The 22,377-nt window shown below is 39.8% G+C and overlaps 1 protein-coding gene across 1 annotated transcript in view; it reads left to right on the plus strand.

The window, feature by feature from the left end:
- Nucleotides 1-229: 229 nt before the first annotated feature.
- GLDC (glycine decarboxylase) overlaps nucleotides 230-22,377 on the plus strand; it is a 38,712-nt gene continuing 16,564 nt past the window's right edge. The window contains exons 1-10 of the mRNA XM_059492180.1: nucleotides 230-457; nucleotides 558-636; nucleotides 9,972-10,107; nucleotides 14,047-14,211; nucleotides 16,939-17,016; nucleotides 17,570-17,717; nucleotides 17,948-18,144; nucleotides 19,296-19,392; nucleotides 20,339-20,444; nucleotides 21,503-21,642. Of these exons, the coding sequence (XP_059348163.1) occupies nucleotides 254-457; nucleotides 558-636; nucleotides 9,972-10,107; nucleotides 14,047-14,211; nucleotides 16,939-17,016; nucleotides 17,570-17,717; nucleotides 17,948-18,144; nucleotides 19,296-19,392; nucleotides 20,339-20,444; nucleotides 21,503-21,642 (1,350 nt within the window). The 5' untranslated portion in view covers nucleotides 230-253. The remainder of the gene's footprint in view (nucleotides 458-557; nucleotides 637-9,971; nucleotides 10,108-14,046; nucleotides 14,212-16,938; nucleotides 17,017-17,569; nucleotides 17,718-17,947; nucleotides 18,145-19,295; nucleotides 19,393-20,338; nucleotides 20,445-21,502; nucleotides 21,643-22,377) is intronic.

Consider the following 22,377-nt stretch of genomic DNA (forward strand, 5'->3'; position numbering starts at 1 on the left):
CGGGGCAGCGCGGGGGCAGTGCGGCGGGGGATGCTCGGCGCGGCCGCCCGCGGGGTCAGGGCCGGCGCGGGCGGGCAGGTGGCGGCGGGCGGGCCGAGCGCGGCGCCGCCCCCGGGCCCCATTGGCGCGGGCGGTGGGGGCCGCGCCGCGCCCCCCCCGCTCTCAAGTGCGAGCTCCCGGCGGTGCCGTGCCGTGCCGTGCTGGGCTGTGCCGTGCTGTGCCGTGCTGGGCTGGGCTGCGCTGGGCCGAGGGCATGCAGAGCTGCGGGCGCTGGTGGGGGCGGCTGGCGGCCCGCGGGGCACCGCACCTGTGGGCGGCGGGGCAGCGGCGCTGGGGCGGCGGGGAGGCGGCGCGGTGCATCGAGCAGCTCCTGCCGCGGCACGATGACTTCTCCCGGCGGCACATCGGGCCCCGGGAGCAGGAGAAGCGGGAGATGCTGCGAACCGTCGGGGTGCAGGTAGGCGCCGTGCGGGGCGGGAGCTGCGCGGCCGGACCCTCCCGGTGCGGGCCGTGCCGTCCCGCGGGAGCTAACCACGGCGTGCGGGCGCTTCTTGCAGAGCGTCGAGGAGCTGATGGACAAAACCATCCCGGGCAGCATCCGCCTCCGGAGGCCGCTGAGGATGGATGACCACGTCTGTAAGTGACCGCATGGCCCGGGGCGCTCCCGGACTCCCTCCCGCGGCCCCTTCCGGCCGCCAGCGGGGCGGGGGGCACTCGGGGGGCGCGCCCCCTGCCCCCCGTGTCCCCCTGACCCGTGTAGCGGTCTGATCTTACCGCCCGAGCAGAAGTGCAGAGTAAGACTTAAACAAGCGTAGCAGCACAGTCACCGACACTTCATTCTTCTCCGAACAACTCCGTAGATTAATTTGGCTGCTGCGTTTGTTGCTGTCCTCTCGGAAATCGGTAGGAAAATAAGTGTAGCAGACAGGGGCTGCTCGAAAACTCCCTTTGGAGGTCCAGTGCTCCATTGACTTTACTTTGTCCTAAGAGCCTAATGTGTAGGGAAAAGTATGACTAAATGTCGTCCCCTTAATGTGGACTGAGCCACTGTCTTTTTGTTGTTCTTGTGTATCTGCAGGATTTCTTTGTTATTCCTCGTCCCCGACATCCCCCCCCCCCCAATAATAATCTGCATATCTTAATAACATGAAAAGTCTTTGTCTCCGTAGTATGGATACACAGTAGACTAATGGCCAGAATTTAAAATCTGTCTAATTGAGTGTTATGTGTAAACTGCAGGAATATTAAACATCTCAGTCAGTTATTGTGCCACTACAGTAATTCGGCAAATTGCTGTAGGAAACTTGATGTGATTTCATGAGGCTTTAGATATTAACATTTTGAAGAGTTAGCTAGCACAGTACAAAATTTTTACCTGCATAACTGCACTTTAGCGCAAAATCTGTGACAATGATGCTGGAAGTCCTGTAAGTGAAAGAAACACATTAAAATCCTCAATGCTAAACACTTACACTAAAACTAACAAAGCTCAATGGCCATTCAGATATGGGATCCAGTTACATCAGTATTAACTTCATTTTTGTGTCACAATCCTTTGCCTGATTCGTAGAAAGCTTGCAGGCATTTTCTCATTGCTCATCCGTGTGCTGTAATTTGAGTGTAAACTTCAGGCCTGCCGCTCCGGTGAGGTTCCTGGCCAGTTCAATCTGGTTACTCTGAGATGACATCACGCGTGAGAGGCAGCACCACAATGAGCAGCCAGGAAAACTAGACCCTGAAAAGGCAGAGTCTAGCCAGGAGGGATACAACAGGGAATGATAGTTTCTACCTCTAAAATGTTTTATTAGTACAATGGTGTTTTAGTCTTTTGGAACTTTCTGTCTTATTGGAAAGGTGAGAGGCTGGGTAGAGAAGCAGAAGAATTTAACAGCCTTCTTGTGTCTATATAACTGCTGAAAGTAGTGCTTGGCATTTTCCTTACGGCTAATGTGTTTTAATCAAGGTATTCCCTGACTAAGAAGCGATTTTCACTGACCCCAAAGACAAAAACTTTTTGGTTACTATATTTTTAGGTCAGTAGAAGGAGTGAAATGCAGTTTGTCACTAATAATTCTGGCTTAGAAGCCCTTCCAATTTTTTTAATAATTAGTTTTTATTATTAATTAATATGATACTCTTACAAAATTTTTACAGGGTAGTGGGCACTAAAAAACTAAACTAGTGGCATCAGCTTAAGTCACGGTCTTTATGCAGTGCTCAAATACTGATTCTTAGTAATTTTGAGTGTACGTCTCCTACACAGTGGTGTGTTAGTTGATGTCCTGTTGTAGGCAAGTTCTCACTGTGTAACAGGACCTCATTAGTTAACAGTGTATTTAGTTCACTGGCATTTTGCTCCACTTGCTATGCTGTTCTTGTTCCCTTAGAGTAAACTTTGAAAGAATGTGACTGTGATGCAGAGTCTCACATTGCACAGCATGCTACAGTGAGTTTTCAAAAGAGATGCTTGCATGAGGTACAGAAAACCTTTTTTTCTGTACATGACTGTGTTTTTCTTCTGCAGCCAGTGTTCTGGACTGCGTTTTATAGCTTAATGTGAAGTTGTTTGTCACTATTTTTCCCCTGAACTGGTAGCAGAAAATTCCACAGCTTTTAAAAGAAATGTTTAAAGCCTCAGCTTAAAGTTGTGCACCATCACATTGAACACATGCACATCTTGTACCCATCATGTTGTAATCTGAGTGAAGTTTGTTTTAATATACTGTTAGAACACTTTCCAATTACCAGGATGGTATTTATTATGTAAGGATGGGGCATTATTTCTCTATCATATACCTTTTACTAAAGGGAAGTAGCAAAATTGGGCAGTGTCATGAAAACTATTCTATTCTAACTTAAACATTTGTTTTTATTTGCATGAATGCTCTCACACATGGAAAGAGAGAACAAAACAAGGCAATGCAAAACATGTTATTCAATGAGCTTCAGCATATATAAAATTTATATTACAAATACAGCAATTTCCACTTGTCATTATAACTCAAAAATGTAATCATAGTGACTCCACAAATGGGAGTGCAGCTGAACAAATGAGCTGTGCTAGAGCTACTCCTTTATAGTAACAAACACAGCTGAGCTTACGTTGAAGTCTCACTGAAGTCAATCCTTACAGATAGAATTAGGCATATCGTTCAAGAAAACCACACATTCACCATAAGAAGCTTGTCTGTGTATCATGGGTCCCTGCAGTTACATTTGGGTGTTTTGGAAAGCTTTCTTAGCTGTAGACCTCATCTCAGGTGTGTATATTTGATGTGTACATTTGTTATATAATCTTCAAGTTTTGATTCAGTGTGTGTCACTAGAAAAGATCACATTACAGATCCTTCCATTGATAATCTCACAAGTTGTCCAAAACAAGGAAAATTAATCAAATGTGTGTATGCAAAAGCAGTAAAGAAAAAAAAAGAAAAAAAAAGAGGCTTCTGTGGATAGAGCTTGTGTTAAAGAGCTTGTTTATATGGCATTGCATATTCCACTGATGATAAATAAAACCTCTGATTTCAGTAGAAGCACACTCTTTTTCTCCTAGACATTTTAGCACAGTGAATTTAGCACATTCTTCAGTGAAGAATGAAGCTTCATTACTTCTTTGAAGGACATAACATATATATAGAGAGAAAGTCTTTAACCTTATTTACCTGGACATTTCCTGAGGGCAGGTCAGCTGGAAAGCTCTGCAGAGGGATCTGGACAGGCTGGATCATGGGCCGAGCCCAGTGGTGTGAGGCTCAACAAGGCCCAGTGCTGGGCCCTGCCCTTGGGTCACAGCAACCCCAGGCAGTGCCACAGGCTGGGGCAGAGTGGCTGCAAAGCTGCCACAGGAAAAGGCCCTGGGGGTGCTGGTGACAGCAGCTGAGCGTGAGCCAGCAGTGCCCAGGTGGCCAAGAAGGCCAATGGCATCCTGGCCTGTGCCAGCAATGGTGTGGCCAGCAGGAGCAGGGCAGGGATTGACCCCCTGTGATTGGCACTTAAGTTGTGAGGCTAGAATTTGAATCGTGTGTTGTTTTGGTCCCCTCACTACAAGAAAGACACTGAGGTGCTGGAAAGTGTTCAGAGAAAGTCTACAGAGCTGGTGAAGCAGTGGAGCACAAGTCCTGTGAGGAGCAGCTCATTGAGTTGGGGTTGTTCAGGATGGTGAAAAGAAGGCTCAGGGGCACATTATCACTCTCTACAACTGCCTGGAAGGAGGGTATAGCTGGGTGGGGTTTGGCCTCTTCTCCCAGGGAACAAGTGACAGGACAAGAGGAAATGGCCTCAAGCTGTGGCAGAGGAGGTTCAGTTTGGAAATCAGTAAGAATTTCTTCACTGAAAGAGTGGTCAGGCATTGGAACGGACCGTGCAGGGAGGAATCATTCCTGGAGGTGTTCAAGGAACAACTGGACGTGGCCCTCAGTGCCATAGTTTACATGATAGTGTGGTAATCAATCAGAGGTTGGAGATGATGATCTTGGAGATGTTTTTCGAGCTAAATGATTCCATAATCTGATTTTTCTAAAAATCTAAGTTTTTTCTTAAATCTGAATGCCCAGCCATTCTGGTAAATGCCGAGCTTTGATGGTACAAGTGCATCTACACTCAAAATGCTTTTTCAATAATTTTTAGTGTTATCTGTATTGGCAGATTTTTTCCATGTACTGCCATTGTCAGTGATGGAGGAGAGAAGGACTGTAGCTTGTGCTAAGAGGTTTCTGAGATAAAATCCTTTCTTTGGTATGAAAGATGAAAGCACTAGCTATGTCCATTTTGGGACCAAAAAACCCAAAACATTTTAAAAGTATCTCTTACCATGAGTCCGCTGACTGTTGTAAAACCATCTGTACCTCAACTAATTCTGGAAGAGGGGCTTTTTTACAGTCAGATTTTTCTGCAGATACAGTTAAGGAAAAACTTAATTTTGGCATGTAACTTCTGTTCAGTCAATATTTACTACAAGACTAGACATCTGTTTGATTCTTAATTGGGATCAGCTGGTATTACAGAGCTTTATTCCCAGGGCTACAGTAAGGAAACTTGAACAATCAGCTTTTCTTTAGGTATTGAAGGTACATTAGCACATATGTTGTGATTGACCTATTTGAAATAAAGGAACGTACTGTCTTGTATGACTAATCTATATTTTATCCCTACAAACCTACTGTCTATGTCAGTCATAGTTATCCCTGCAATGCTGCCATGGTACATCCATCTTTATATGTAATGGATAGGTCTTGTGCATATGTTTATTTCTGCTTTTTAGTTCAGAAGTTGAATTTTTTAAACGGTTGAATTAAACAAATACTTCTGTGGACTCCACCAGGTTTTTTTCTCAAACATTCCCAGGTACATTCTCAAATTTTAGAATTTATCAGCATTAGTTCCTAAAATCTCAAGAATGCAATTGGATCTCCGGTCTAAACGTTATTAGAAACAATACTGTTGAGAAGCAGTTACAATGTAATAAAGACCATTTGTGTCTCCAAATTAGCAGCTCCTTTTGCAGTGAATATTTTTTTAATAGGATTTTACATTTTAAACGCCAGTTAAAAATTAATTCTGGATGAATTTATAATCATCCCCTAGTGTCAGACAGGTTTTCTGCCCTTACCTTGAAGCTGGGCACACAGCACCTGGAACACGCGCTTTCCTTTTGCTGTCCTACGGCTTTATTACTATGTGCCTGACCGTGCTTTGGAACTATTTTTCTTCAATATAATCTGGCTTTGGGTTGGTTTTTTAAAAGAGATGGAATTGAATACTTAATTAAGGGAAATAAATTAATCCCCCTTTTATCAGTGGTTCTAGGGATCTTGCTTCCTTGATCACAGAGATTAGATTTTTTTTAAAGATCTGATATAAAGTGAATAATATATCAGACAAATAGTAACCTTCTTTTAGTATTGCATGGTTAAAGTTGTATAACTTGAACTGCTCCTTTTGTATTTTCTTCATTTCGTTTTCCTTCTCTAGTGCCATATTTTGCAGGTATCTCACAACTTCAAGGCAAGTCTACTGTGCTAACTACAAAAACACTAGCAAAAATAACAGTACATCGCTTTGTGATCTGATAATTCAGTCCCTCTTACTGTTTCTGTGATATATTCTGCCTTTGTTATCTGTAGATGTAGCAATCTGGAACTGCCCTTGCAGAACCTCTCAGACCTTCAGTAAGTTTTCTCCAGTTATAGGAAAGGAATACATCAAAAGCAGTGGACATTATTCTGAGTACTGCCTTTGATCATAATTTCTAATGAGTTGATGAGGGGAATAAAGATCAACTGCAGTGACTTTGCTGGCAATTTTTTTGCTGAACAAGGTTCTTAAAGAATTTTTATTGTACACCTAATAAAATGAGTCTATAGTAAAGCCATTTCAATCACTTTTTCTTAGAACACTGGAAACAAACAGCTGAGTGAGTGTGACAGTGGCCAGGGTCCAACCATTACTTAAACATAGTAAATTTTCTTTCTTTTTATTTCCCCATTTTGCATATTAGCTCTTAATCTCATTGCTTGGATTATTGCTGGGAGAATTAAGAAGAAATTAGTCACATAACCAAAAAATATTTCAAGCTATGTTTTTTGAACTATGTAATTAAAATTTTTAAGAATCCTATATGTTTTAGTTTTAAATAAATTAATAAATATTTAGAATAATACAATATTTCCACTGCATATGCTCCAAGTTATATACTTTATACAGTGGAAAAAGTCTGCTATTTTCAGAGTTGGTGACAGTCTTGGGGACCAAACTGGAAAAGCAGCAACTTCATTATTAATTTAAAAATCAATTTTTAACCATACATAAGATCACTGTTGTATTTCATATTCATCTCTCTTTGTATTAGCATTAGTTATTTACAAATTGATCAATAATGAGTTAGGCCCCTTTCATAAATAACATTATGAGAATACACTGTTGAAACCTAGGCTTGACAGAATGGGAGATAAGGCTGCTGATGGAGACAGACCCAGCTCAGTCTCTAGCCCCTACCCAAAGCTTTGCTGTGGGGTCAGATAGATTGCTCAGGGCTTTACCCAATCAGAACATAGAACCTCAAAAGGTGGAGTCCCTGTCCCACTGCTGGACTGTCCTCCTGGCCCCAGCTGTCCTTATCTCCAGCCTGAGGCTCTGGCCCTCCTGCTATGCATCCAGAGCTTTTAAGAGCCTGGCTACATCTCCTCCATCCCCTCCTGTTGGTGCTGGGGGTAATGGTAAGCATGGTTTGTTTCATTGCCTTGCTCTCTGGTCTTTGGACTCCAGCTTCTGTATTAACTTCTCTCACCATTACCTGCATCACTCTTACTTAAATTCAGAACCCTATCAGTGTAAAGTAAACACTGAATTAATGAAATCTTCATGGATTTATGTTTGGTCATAGGTGAGCCAGCCTAATAGATAAATCAGGGGCTGTTGACTTCCCTTGTTCAGAACTGCAGTTATATTTATGAGCTGTCTTTCTAAAGATATGCTGTGATGAAGTGCTTCAAGGCAGTAGAAGGCAAAGGATAAGGAGTCTTTATCCCTGACCTCTTCAAAGAGGTGTGTTAAATGTGGGAGATGTATTTTGAGCTGTACTGCTGCCATTGCCCTTATAGTGACCAAAGGAGCAGGGAAGAAGGTGAAGCAGGAATGGAAGGAGTATGGCCTCCCATACTTTGCCACCCTGCTTAAAATCAACTGTGAAGATGTCTTCGCAGGTAGCTCATTAAAATGTGATAATTAAAAATATATTCAGTCTTAAAACCTCTCAGTGTAGGTATTCTAGATGGAGTGTGGTTCTACTCTTAATCACAATCTCTACCTAAGCTGCTTGCAGCCCCTCTAGGCTTTTGGTTTTGTGCCTTCAATCAGTTTGGAAGCATGTTTATTTCAGAGATCTCCAGCACAAGCTAAATGGCTGCATGTAGTTGTTGTTAGCTACAATTGCAGAGAAATAACTCAAGAAGAAAAGCCCATTTGAGCAAACAAAGGAAATGTTATCTATCACATTGTGCAGTATTTATGGTATGTGTTTACTGCAGAAACCGCACTCAGTGCATTTTTGTGTGTGATACTGAGCTAGCAAGCAAGTTAAAAGATAGCCAACTTCTGCCTTTAATAGCAATTTGGAATTAAACAAGGAAATTCATTACCATTTCCAAGAAATCATTGATGTTTGAATTATGCAAGAGCACAAGCCTCTGTCTGAAATTGCAACCAAACTGTCTTTCATCAAACTTTTTGCAAGTGGCAGAGGAAGGCCTCTACAATGTTAAAGCTTACTTAAACAACTGCCTCTCTCTTACAAAAAACTTTGTGGGAGAAGTTCTGGGGAGTGAAGTTTTTCACTAGTTTAGAAACTTTGCCCTGAATATTGCTGAGTTAAAACCTAATAAGCATATAACAAGTCTCCAGAAAAAAAAAATTGCAGTTTACTGAAACTAAGAAATCAGTCTTCAGAAATAACATTAGATCTAATGGCAACACTGAGTAAAAGGCAGAGAAGAAATGAACTTTGAAATGAGAACTTAACATCAGTTTAAAAACTCTGTGAAAGGTGTAATGTGGCTGTGGAAGGAATTAATTGAAAACCTGGAGATTTTTGAAAAAAAAAATCTTTATTCATGAAATGCAATAGCAGCAACTTGAGTGAAAGGAAAAAATCAAGTTTTGAAATCAGAGCTGAAGTTCTAATATCCTTGTTTGTGGTTGCTCTAGAAATTAATTCAAACCCTAGATAATTATTTGCCACCGCATTCTAGAAAATTAACTATTCTGACTTGATATCTCTTGCTGGAGTAACTTACAGAGAGAAAATAGATTTTGAGACATACAGGGCCTGAGATATTCTAATTCTGTGATTTGTGGCATTGTATTACAAAGTGACATTTTCAAGTTGCGGTGCAGAGGGAACAGAACTTGCTGTAACTGTCCCATTACAGCAAACTCTGAGGTCAGATTTGGGGGAAGAATTAAAAAACATCTGCTTCCCTCACCCAGGAGGGTTGGTTTCCAGTTCCACCAGGTCTGTTAGGTTGGGCTGACCTGTCGTGTGATCTTAAGATCGTCTACTGACCATCCTTTTGCATCCTCACTACTAATACATTTTTAAATGAACAGCTACTAATACATTTTTAAAATACGACTGTTTGGCAGATTTTTGTAGCATTATTCACTGACTGCTAGGAACGGGTTGACTCAGTGTGATTTTTGCACTGCTTTCAGAACACAGAGAAGCAAGACCAAAGAGTAAATTATGGTTTGGGGAGAGAGGGAATGCAAATACTTTCATTCTATGTATTTCAAAATCATTCTTTTGTAATGTCTTCAAACTAGATTGACAGACTCATTTGAAAGTTAATCTCATTTGGAATGGGATTAACTAGAAATAATCTTATAAATTTTTTCTAAATAAACTGGTGAAGTATGCTAAAATTGAATTGAAAGAACTGTTCTGTTTTATCAGCAATTTAGGGAAAATTTGAGGAAATAAAGTTCTATGATACTAAGAAATTCTCCTGGGTGCTTGGTGTAAGCTCACTTTGTGCAAATATGACTCCGATAGAAACACTAAATGACAGCTGTGGATGGCAATAGCTTCAAACAATGTAGATTCTGAAAGATTCAGCTAAGATAAAATGTTTCCTGGTGTTTTTAATGCATGTGCAAGATAGGCCTCTTCTGGGTTGAATGTACATTGTATTGGAACAGAAGGAGCTCCTTCTGCCTACAGCTGTTCTCTCACTATTCTTTCCACTTGCTTTGGAACCCTGTTATTATTCAGGTGTTGCATTTTCAAAATTCTGGCAGAATTTAAACTTCCCTAGAATGTTTTACCTGTTTACTGCTTTATCTTGACTTGCACTTCATTCTGCTACTGTTTGTACTTGCACCACTAATGTTTTTTTTTTACACTAGGGTAGAAGACATTTCGGCTAAAAACTGTTACATGTAGCTGTAGCATTCTGACGTATTGTCTTTCCAATTAGGTGAAAATGAAATTCTTGAAACTCTGTACAATATTGCAAAGAAGAACAAGATATGGCGGTCCTATATAGGCATGGGTTATTACAACTGCTCAGTGCCTCAGCCCATCGCACGCAACTTGTTGGAGAATGCAGGATGGTAATGTAACACATGTTATTGTTAAATGTATATGTATAAGTACACATTTGTCCCACAAACCTATTTTTTTTACTAAAGCTTTCATATATTTGGTAATGATGTGTATCCTACTGTGTAGGAACTGTGTTGTTCATGCTAAATCTTAAAATTTACTTTAGAAGATGCTCTTTTTTGTAAAATATGCCACTAGTTTTGTGGCTTCTATTTACAACTCCTATATATTATGAACTAATACAAGATTACATGTTTGCTTTAAGGAAGTATAGAGACTTACCTCTTTAATGAAAGTAATTCTTTCCTAACTTTTGCCTAACTTCAAACCAGCTCCCTCCTCCACTGGTGTACGCAATTTGGGTGGAGGTGGTTAAATACTATGCAATACTATGATCATGGTTTTGTGATGAGGAAGTAAGAAACTTCTAAGGAAGTAGAAAATTCTAAAGTCTCTTCTCTTAGTATATCTTTCTTGTTTTTTTTTTTTTTTAAATGTTTACCCATAAAGTGAGTTCTCGTCTTGTCTGACCAAATAATTCTTTGGTGAACAGCAGTGACATTGAACTACCATAATAATATTATTCATTTATGAAAAGGCTGAGAATATTGTACTTGGTTTGGATCATCCTGTTGACAATTCGGTTTCTAAAGAATTGTAAGTCAGGAATGATGCAACAGGAAAAGCTAAATTTCATGTGGACTCTCCAGCAGCCTGAATGTCATCCTGCATTTTCTCATTTAGTTTACAAGTTCCCCTATCACCAGTCACTAAAATGCTTCTTTTATACTGTATTAAAATGAGTTACCTTACTTAAATTACTTTATTCCTGAGTAATTTTTATTTTAGTAAAATCCATATTTAAAGGTTTTATATATATTTTAAAAAGCCCAAACAACAAAAAACCCCACAATGAACCAAAGGATCATATCACTCAGTGAAAAAAGTCATTGTTACTTAGATGTTATGAGTTTTTTATACTTTGGGTTGCCATAAATGGGTCTACATATCTGTAGACCTCTAAGTCTTATTTATTTTTAGATTTGTTGGCTCTATTTGCATCACTGGTGGAAAAGTTGCAGTGTTTGAAGTCAAGGAATCTATGAAATACATCTATGCAAGGTTTTATTTGGCCTTATCCTTGTTCACTTTTTGCAACACATGCAATCTAAATATTTCAATACAGTACCAGGAAACCAAATTATTGGTTGGTAGAAGCAAAGACAAGAATAGCTAGAAAATAAGTGGAACAAAATGAACTGCAGACATTTCAATCCTAAAAAGTTATATAGTGTTACTGAAACAAGTTTGTCCAGAAATCTGATCTTGCACTGTCCAGTAGAGCCAAACTAAATGGCTAAAAGTTAAACTATTAGATGACTAAAGCGAAGGCTAAAATATTTGTTGGAGAGAAAGCATATATGTGTGCATGCATGTATGCTAAAACAACTATGCAGGCTTTATGGAATCTGTTAAAGAAATCAGACTTCTTATTTCTGCTGAGTGTGTAACAATTTCCATGCTGACACACTTCACATTGCAGCTCCAAGGGAAATACTACAAGCTCAGGCTTATTGCTTCTGATCTATTCTGCCTCCCTTACATAAATTGTGTTTGCTTCGCTTGGCATTTGTTAGAGCAACTAAAAGTCTCCCTAAGTCCAACTTACTTGATTCCTTTGCCTCCAGACTTTAAATGTGTAAGAATACAAACATGTACCAAGCATGGTACATCCTTGAGAGTCTTTCACATCTCTAGTGATGTGAAAGTGTAAATTATTAAACTTGATAGTTAGTAACACTCAGAATGTAATGAAAGCATTGCATTCTGAAGATAGCTACATACTGTGCAATAATTACTTTTAGAGAGCTTGCTTTTAAATTACTTTAAAAAGTCACTTACCATGTAGTATAGATTCGGGCAGAACAGAGAATGCAGACTAAAGCCAGATATTTTATTTGAAGAACTTGTAGAGAAGTAGAATCAATTAAAACATGTAGATGCTTAAAAAATGCCAAAGAACCCCTTTTAAAAGTAGTGTTTAACTAAGTGTGCTTATGTTATAAGAGGTGTCTTTATTTGTGGAACTGTTAAGCTTCATAGTAGTTTGTGGCAGTACTGGAATTCAAGATTTCTTGGGTGATTTTTTCCCCCATCTTTCTGAAATTGATTTGTTTTAGTTCAACTGTGTTGGCCATTCAAAACCATAACATCAAAGTCATAAGGCTTCATTAATTTTGTTTTGTAATATAGTGTACTTTCCCAGCTATGTGGAGCAGGAGTTCTCTAATGCATTTCAATTAATCACAATGTTTTAATTCTTGTTGTTAGTCTAATTCTAGTTCCTTCTGCAAATTAAAATACAAGAAATGGCCCTTTGGTGAAATAAAATGAGAAAACACGGTTGTAAAACTTTAGGTACAGAGAAATTTCTACTAATCAATAAAAGTCATTGCTCATGCAAAGGCATTTGGAATGATTCTTTTTATTGGTGAGAACTGAGTGGGCAGGGGGACCACACAGAAAAGAAATCTTGATACTACTAGAGTGAAAGTTTATCTGGCAAACTGAACACTGGGTTTAGCTGCTGTGGAGAAAAAAGCCTTACTATTGGGATTAGCAAGGCTACATGCAGTCTGCGACTTGGTCTCACTTGTGAACTATGCAGTCATATGATGATAATTAGTTTAGTGCTAGAACTGGCCAAAACTGAGAAAAAAAACCCCTACAGGTTTTGGGAAAATCATCAAGATTTATGTACTCTATACATAGCTATTGCTTTCTGTTGCTATACTGAATAGTGTATGTGAATAATTCAAGCCGATGTTTAATTAAATTAGATGGTTAATGTATTAGCATAATATATTACACTTTGAGTTCACTTGCTGAATATGTCCTTCTTCTAGCTTTTTAATTCTCTTCAGGACTTTCTCCCGCTTTCTCTCTCACCTTACTATTTTGTTACTTCTCTCATCCTGCTCAATACCAAGTTCTCCAGCATGTTTTTAAAAGATCTTTGGTTTTTACCTTCTATTGACTTTACCTAACTTGAGCTTCCAAATACTGGGGTCTTTCTGGAAACCTTATACCTTCAGTTTTCAAAAGACTAGGACTTGCTACTGCCCTTTTAGGGAAACTAACTACTCTTTTATTCCATCACGAGAAAACAGAGGCCACAAGTGTTTGCACTTACCACTTGTTTCTGGCTGCTACTCTAAATTCAACCTGGCGTAAAGTCTGTCCTGAACTACTGTGTAATCCAGTGCCCAAATTTCCAGCAGAGAGGAGAGCCTGACCTTTGTTTTTGCCTTTCATTCCTGGACCCATGCTGCTTTGTTTTCTGGACTGTTACAATAGAGCGTGTCCCTTAGACTGTTGCATTTTTGAAGGAGTTGCTTATATTGCACTACTGTTTTTTCACCAAATGACAACAGATAAAACTTACATCAGTCTGACTTCCCTCCACTAACACATATGGAAACTGTCATTGCACAAGGATTGCATACTTCTGAGCTTGATTCTGAGAAATGTCAAATGCTTTTCTTCTTAAAAGGTTGGAGAAGACTTGATAAATAAAGGTCTTCAGAAACAGTGTTGAAAAATTGTGGCAATATCTAGATATGCTTGAACAACGCATTCTCCTTTGAATATTGTGACTTGATTTAATTCTTTCACACTCAGTAAAGGACAGAATTACTCTGTCCTTCTCCATAATGCCCTCACACCTCTGCTTTAAAAGTAATTTCTCTTTTCAAAATGGAGAAACAGAATTCTTTTCCTGTAAAAAGTTAAATCAACGCCAAAAGGTAAAAATTGCAATGATAACTATATTCTATTCTTAATTAAATATTATTTATTTTTTATGTGATACAGTTCAGTTATATATTGCCATAACTTTGTTACACATGTGTTTTCTTAGCCCCAAACTCGGAACTTTTTTCCGACAGGGTTACCCAGTATACTCCTTACCAGCCAGAGGTGTCCCAGGGCAGGCTGGAGAGCCTCCTGAATTACCAGACGATGGTGTGTGATATCACAGGGATGGATGTGGCTAACGCGTCTTTGCTGGATGAAGGGACAGCTGCTGCAGAGGCCATGCAATTATGTCACAGGTACTGTGTTTAAAAGTGTGGTTAAATCAAAGCAGGAAGTAATTTTGGAATTTGAAGGCATTTATCCCTGTGTAGGTAATGGATTGATGTTGAGTGTGGCCTTCTTACCGTGAGCAGTTCACTAAACAGCTGGAGTCCATGTTGCCATCCCCCAGAGAACTTCCTAGCCTTGATGTGAATGTTTAACTCAGACATTTAAGGCCTTCAGAAAACTAAGGAAATGGGAGAAATTCTAGAGGAAGGAAGACTCACCCTTGTTGGAGGAAGGCTGGGCTAGAGAACACTTAAGCAAACTGGACTTACACAGGTCCTGATGTGCTGCACCCGTGGCTGCTGAGGGAGCCTCCTGACACCGATAGAAGGCCCCCCTTGGTTGTGTCTGAGCAACCACAGTGACTGGGACAGGTGCCTCAGCAGTGGAGCAAAGAAAATTACACTCCTGTCCCCAGGAAGGGAGGAATGACTATGCAGGGAACTACCAGCTAGTCAGCCTCACCTCGATCCCTCAGTGGGATGATGGGACAACTGCCAGCCCTGGAAACCATTTCCAGACATGCAAAGGACAAGAAGGGGATAAGGAGTCATGAATTAAAACAGGGGCAAGTCATGTTTGACCAACCTGATGACTTTATACAGTTGAGTGACTGGCTTGGGAGGGGAGAACAGCGGGGAGTCTCCCTTAAATCTCCACTGAGAAAACAAAAATTATGGGCTGGATGAGGTGGGCTGGTGGCTGTCAGAATGTCAGCCCAGGGGATGCTTTGTCAGTGACATGAACTTTAGGTGGAGGACAGTTATAAGCCAGGGGCAACACTGGGTCCAGTCAATGATCTGTGTGATGGAGCAGACTGTATCCTCAGCAAACTTGCTCGTGGTGCAGAACTTCAAGGATCAGATGATGGACAAGTGAGTCATGGTGCCTTCCAGGGGGACTTGGACAGGCTGGAGGAAATGGTTTCACAGGAACCTTGTGAGGTCAACAAGGAGAAGTGCCAAGTCCTGCAGCTGGGGGAGAAGCAACCCCTGGCATATGGGGTACATGATGGGATCTGGCAGGCTGGAAAGCAGCTTTTCTGAAAAGGCCTTTGAGGGGTTTGGGTGACACCAGTTTGAGCACAATCCAGCAGTGTGTGGCCAATAGGCAAACAATCTCCTGGGCTGCACTGGGAGGAGGAGTTCTACCAGGATGCCGGGGGGAATCCCTCCCTGTCACCCTGATGAGCCCACATCCCAGAGCACTGTGCCCACCTCCCTTGTACAATAGAGACATGGACATACTGGGAAGAGTATAGTCACCCCACCTAGGATACAGCCCAGCTCCTGGCAGACACACACCTGCTCCCACTGATACCTCCACAGACACAAGAGCTCCTGTTGGCTGATGTGCTGCTCCAGTTGCTGGCACTCACTCCATTCCACTCCCTCTACTCATTTCAATTGCTGCACTATGGAAATGTGGATCCTTTGTGGTCTGACTCCAGTGGGACTCACACACACACACATGCACACACAGAGAATATGGAGACCCCTTATCCATGAAAGGAATCAGAAAGGCATTTAACAAGAGAGGACAGACTTCACTAGTTAGGTGAAGAACTTCAGCAATGAACTATTTATATGTGACTGTCCCAGTCTATCCCCTTACTCCCCTATTTTGCTACAATTATTGCTCACAGAATCTCTTAACTGTACTATTTCCCCCCTAAACATGTCATAATAAGACATGTCTCTGATCCCCAGATGCTTTTCTTGTGCATCCCATAATGTCTACTTGCCAAGTGGGGGCAGGCACGCAGATGGTGTGCCTGTGATAATTAATCCCACCTACCCGGTGGGCTCTTTGCTCCTCTGCACTTGTGGAGATGGGTCTCTGTTGGGCTGATTTTCCCTGGGAAGCACCCGGGAGCAGCAGGGACAGGGTGTTATCTGGGCTCCCCCACCTGCCATTGCCTTTCTGGGGGATGCACAGGACCTTTTATCACATGATCTGAAGGACTGTGGAGTGTGGAGTACATAATTCTAAGTTGCTAAAAGTGAAACTCTTATTGGAATATACAAATCTACTTTCATGGATGCCTGCTGTAGGGCCACGTGAAAGAGATTTGCAAATCAAATAAGTATGAGAAATTATTGAAAGTCACTCATAACTGTGTATCAAGAAGGTGATTACAGAGCAGAGTCTGTGTAATCATAGTTTCATATGTGTAAAAATAGTTTTCTAACTACTCACTAGTTTAAAGCCTCCCTGTGACATAAAATTCCACTTACCAGAATCACAGAATGGTTTGGGTTGGAAGGGGCCTTAAAGATCACCTAGTTCTATCCCCACTGCTGTGAGCAGGGACCCATCTTCTTCATCTCCCTACTTGAATGGCTCCTTTTTTTTTTTTTTCTATCCAGGGCAACATTGAAAAGTCTGTATTAAAGACCACAGTTGTATTCCTTTAAAAGAGTGTGTGAAGTCATTCCCATGGCTTTTGAAATTAGCTCCCTGTCCTGTTTCAATTTCTGCCACGTATGATTCTCATTTGAGTGTCTGAAATGAACTTTCTTAATCTAAATGTGCCAGAAACATTCTTCAATCTTACACTTAATCTGGTTATAATAACCAATATTTTCAACTGCCTTTTTACATAGAAAAACTCACTTCTAGAAAATAAGCTAATTTATTTCCATTGGAAACAATATATTATTGATGTGTAAACCTTCTTTTTCTTTTTTTAACAGACACAACAAAAGGAGAAAGTTCTATGTAGATGCCCGATGCCACCCTCAAACTATAGCAGTGGTCCAAACTAGAGCAAAGTAATGTTTTCCTCCATTTTCCACCATATCTTTTCCCTTACACTGAATCATTTTCCATCTGTGCCTTTTTGCTGTATAACTAACATTTCTGGCCTGTGCTTTCTTTGCAAACTAAAAGCAGAAGTCTGTTATAATTTGACATTACTTCTAGTTCAAATACAACTGCAAAGAAATTAAAGCTGTTTAAAAAGAGACTAAACATATCATAAAAAGAAAATATTTAATTTTTCCTTTAAATTGTTCCATAACTGCATACATTTGACTGTTGAATTCAGCCTGGTCATTTTTTTCTTTTACTAGGAAGCAAGTATCTTAAGCATTCTCTTTTTGCTTTGCTCTGTATTTCTGATGATGATATCAAATGTAATTCTTCTTCAGTACTATATACCATAATGTGAAACTTTCTCAGTGCTTAGTGCTGCAAAGATGTTCAACTGTCTTTGTATGTTAAAGAAAAGAGTCATATATGACTCCATGGAAACATCTTATTAAGTATGACTCCAAGGTCGGAGGTGGTTTGAATATTTTACCTTCTGCATGTTTTTGTTTCCAGTTATACAGGTGTTATTACGGAGCTCAAATTACCCCATGAGATGGATTTCAGTGGAAAGGATGTCAGTGGAGTGTTATTTCAGTATCCAGACACTGAAGGGAAGATTGAAGACTTCTCTGAACTCGTTGAAAGAGCTCATCAGAATGGGGTAAATTTTATTGGTCACACAGATATCAATCTGACAGCCATTTTCATAAAACTAAGTGTTAATGAGATACCCTTTCAGCTACATGCAATTCATAACCATTACAACCATTGCACTTCAGCTCCATGCAAGTGATGTGGTGCTGTTTGAAACTAGATAAAAAAACCTAGCTCCCATGTAGACACCGTTCCTTTAGAGGAGAGGCTGACTGCTTTGTGCGTTTCTGTTCTCAGACTCTTGCCTGCTGTGCTACTGATCTTCTGGCCCTCTGTATTCTGAAGCCTCCCGGAGAGTTTGGGGTAGATGTTGTCCTGGGTAACTCCCAGAGGTTTGGCGTCCCGCTGTGCTATGGGGGACCCCATGCAGCATTCTTTGCTGTGAAGGAAAATCTAGTGAGAATGATGCCGGGCAGAATGGTGGGTGTCACAAGGTAAGGGCTCCCTCGGCCATGAAGTGAAGATTGAAGCCATAGAGTCTTAGAATCCTTAAGGTTAGAAGAACCTTCAAGATCATCAAGTACAACTATCAGCCTACCACAATGTTCACCACTAAGCCATGTTCTCTAGTGTCATATCCACATTTTTTGAACACTTCCAGGGATGGTGATGCTGTCACTTCCTGGGCAGCCTGTTCCAATGGTTTAGAACCCTTTATTTGAAAATTGTTTACCTGATATCCTGTCTAAAGTCTCCCCTCAGAGATCCTAGTAACAAATAAGAAACCATAAAAAACACCCTATGATCATCTTGTGCAGCCTTTGTGAACAACAGGTGACCATGGTGTTGTAGTAACCACCCTATTTGTTTGAAAACGGTGAGACTAAAAGTTCCCTTCAGTTTTGAGGAAGCAAGCTTCCAGAATTCCATTTGTGTGGAACTGTCTATAGTTCTTGTGGCATTGTGGGATGAAGAGATAACCAAAAGCAGAGTGGATTCATTGTGACGGCAGGAGGCTTTGCAAGCTAACTTACTCCACATATTTGTATTGACTTTTTCTCTGTCATCCAATCTTATAAAACATAAATGGAAAGAAGTAGAAAATTCAGCGAACCTCCAAAATAATCTAGAAGGAACTTAATCTAGTTCAAATTATAGTTATGCAGAGAAACAGTGTGCAAAATCTGCTTCTGATAATTGCTGATAGTGATGTATACTGTGTATTTTGAGAAGATGTCAAACTAGTAATAATTGAAATGCAAAGTAATTGTCACTAGGAACACTGCACATCTTTGTCACAGAGGCTATCCAGAAGTACTCCAGTAACCAAAATAACTAAAACATTCACAGTTATCAATAAACTTAGGAATATTCAATTTATGTTATTTTTCAGTTCAAATAGCTGCAATAATCTCTATCATTTTAAGGCAAATACCAAATTTCCTGTAGTTAAACAGAAATCTAGAGGTGCTTTAGTCTTGCTTTGTTTGATATTGCAACTGTCCTGACGTATGCTTTGTTCTCTCTAGCACCCTTCTGTCTCTGAGGATAGATAATTAGTTTCAGGTTAGCATGTATAAAGTTCTGTGTCATAAATAACTGTAATTTTAAAGTAACAGAAGCAACATTTTCACTTGTGGCTTAGAGATGCAAGTGGGAAGGAAGTGTACCGGCTTGCTTTACAAACACGAGAGCAGCACATCAGGAGGGATAAAGCTACCAGCAACATCTGCACAGCGCAGGTAACTTACACTTTATTTTCAGGGCTAGAAAGGAACAAGTTGAACAACAAATTACCTATACTTTAGAGAGATTTTAGTAGAAAAATGAAGGACATAAAAATATTCTGGTCTTTGTTCATTTGTTTTGAATGATGGGGTCTGCTTGAAAAGACAGTTTTACTATCTGTTTCCTTACTGCAGTCCTGAATTCTTGCAGTGTCATGAATCTGTCTGTCTTGTAGCATAAACACCACTTAGTGGCATGTTTGTTATAAGCAAGACAGAACTTTTCAGAATGTAGAAGAGAATTCCAATGGTCTTCTGCCAACTCAAGGCAGAAGAAATAAACTTTTAATTTATAAAACTAATTATTCAAATTGTCACAACTTATATTTTTTGTCTATGCAATTTGATGCAAGAATGTTACATCATCAATGTAATATCTTTACAGGAAAATACCATGATTAAGTAAGTATCAGAGTTCCAACAGTATCCAAAATAGTTATTTTCAGCATACTTCCACAGACCTCCAGCCAGCCAGAGTCATAACTTTTTTTGCTCCTAGCATTGCCTTCCTCCTGCTCTTATGTTGTGACAGATTTTGAGAAGAGATTATTATTGACACAAGTTTATATACTTACTATTAAGGAGATACTCTATAGTTTTTTTGTACTGATCCTTGACTTTAAAGTCTTTAAAGATCTTTGTTGCAGTAGTTGAATTTAAGTACATGTTAATTGCTAAAACAATTACATTTCAAACAGCATTGAATTCATAATCAGTCCTTACAGTTTCATAAAAGTATGTTGCCTTTCCCTCCTTTTATTTTGTAGGCAGGAGATGAGTAGCTATAACATCAGCTGAGGATGTGTGGTTTTCTCTGGGTGCTAAAGAAACTTTCCACTGAACTGACATGAAGTAGTCTTTGCTCACAATAACAATATCCTGAACTATATTTGGATCCTAGGCTCTTCTGGCTAACATGTCAGCCATGTTTGGGATATACCATGGGTCGGATGGACTAAGGCACATTGCAAGACGAGTACACAATGCTGCTCTAATCTTGGCTGAAGGTGCGTACTTAATGTTTACAGAAACTCTTCTAAAACCCTTACCCCTTAAAAACACATCTTAAATAAACTTGCAGGGCAGAGCAGGGGTGTCCATCTGATGTGTGCTCTCTCAACTTGAGAGGCACCATTTTAATACAAAATTCTCAGCTGATGGTTTTTGTGTAGTTCTAGTAATGACATCCAAGAATAAGATGTCTGTGTGATAAGAACTTGCAGTCATTGCTTCTGTTTTCTTGGGAAACTTAACAGAAGTCTGCAGAGTGAGTCCCTGGATGGTACTGTTGAACTGGTCTTTGCCAGCATCCACTTCTTTTGATGGACCATCCTAGCTTACTCACAGAAATCTGCACAGAGTATAAATAATATAGCAAAGGAAGGTAATAAATTATATTAAAGCAATAGAAACATTTCAGTTAAATTGGGTGGAGTATCATATCTGCTGCAAACATTGAAATCCCAAAGCTTAATAGCTGAAGAAAAGCACAAAATCTGTAGCAGAACAAAATGATTGCACCTGGACTATGTGGTCTGGTAGGGTTTTTTTTTCTCTAATACTACCACGGCTGTCAGAAGGAGCTATACAAAACTGGAATATTTGGAACCAAGGGATTACTGTAAGAAACATCCATACTTTATTTGCCAGATAGCCAGAAGACCTCTTCCTACTGGAAAAAACCCTAAGACTCTAAACTTTGTTATGGCAAGTTCTGTGGCAATTCATATCCATTAATATCTCCCCAATCTTATTATTTTGTCCTTATTGCATTCATATACCAACACTGCTCTTGTATATATGTCAGATTTGATGTATCAGAATTACCTTCCCTAGACTCAATCTGCATTATTACTTAGGTTTGAATCTGATTTAGTTGCATTTCATGCACAGTAACATTTCAATAAAAATATGGTCATTTTGCTGCTTTTTACACAAGGGCCATATTTTGCTTTATTATGTAAAAGCATTTATTTATGAGATACATAGTATTGCTCTGTAACTGCCACCTTAGCAAACAAGACACTGTGCATATATAATAGAATTAACTTGCTGTTTTTTATAGGTCTCAGGCGAGCTGGTCACAAGCTACATCACGATCTGTTCTTTGACACCTTGACGATCACGTGTGGATGCTCAGTCAAAGAGGTTTTGGACAGGGCAGCTCTTAGAAAGATAAATTTTCGGATTTATAGTGATGGCAGGGTAAGCAACTTTCTAAACCTTTGATAAATTCAGAAATTTTGTAGTGTGACATTTTCTTCATTAAGTCTCTAATCATTACATTACAATCTGTGCTAAACAGAACAAAATTATTTAAGATCTTGTAGTTTGCTCAGATATATCCATCAATTATAAAGATAATATAAAGAATGAACTTGTGATGCACTGAACTTCCAGAAATAATGATTGTGTTTACATTTTATGCCAATTAGGAGGATTATCTAATCTGTTCACATTAAATACGCCACTAAGGGGTAGAGTGGAGACACTCTAAAATTTAATGATGAAACACAAGGTGACATCCAGAATTCAGGTCCTGTGGCAGTGTTTGAAGGCAGACTGAAATCTAAACCACATCTTGGTTGGCACTAAAGACCTCTTCAGAGAGTGTAGTATGTTCTGTAAATTGGAATGGGGGAAGGGGTGTTACAGGAAAATGGGCGATTTTCTTATTAAGTAGAAAACACTTAGAAACACTGGAAAGGAGGTCATGAGTATTAAAGTTTCTGAGCCATCTGGCTTGGATGGTTTAGGAGGGTAAAGGAAGGAACTGGAAAATGTTATATAAATAAAATAAATTTATATATCATAAATACCTATAAATATGTATGTTTACATATTGTTGGGTAGGATGCTTTTTTTTTTTCCTCTTGTGTTTCTGGAAACAGTTTCTTGACCAAAACAAATGTACTATGTCTCTAGAATAAACAGCTTTAA

Source organism: Ammospiza nelsoni, chromosome Z (assembly GCF_027579445.1).
Source record: "Ammospiza nelsoni isolate bAmmNel1 chromosome Z, bAmmNel1.pri, whole genome shotgun sequence".
Taxonomy (NCBI): domain Eukaryota; kingdom Metazoa; phylum Chordata; class Aves; order Passeriformes; family Passerellidae; genus Ammospiza; species Ammospiza nelsoni.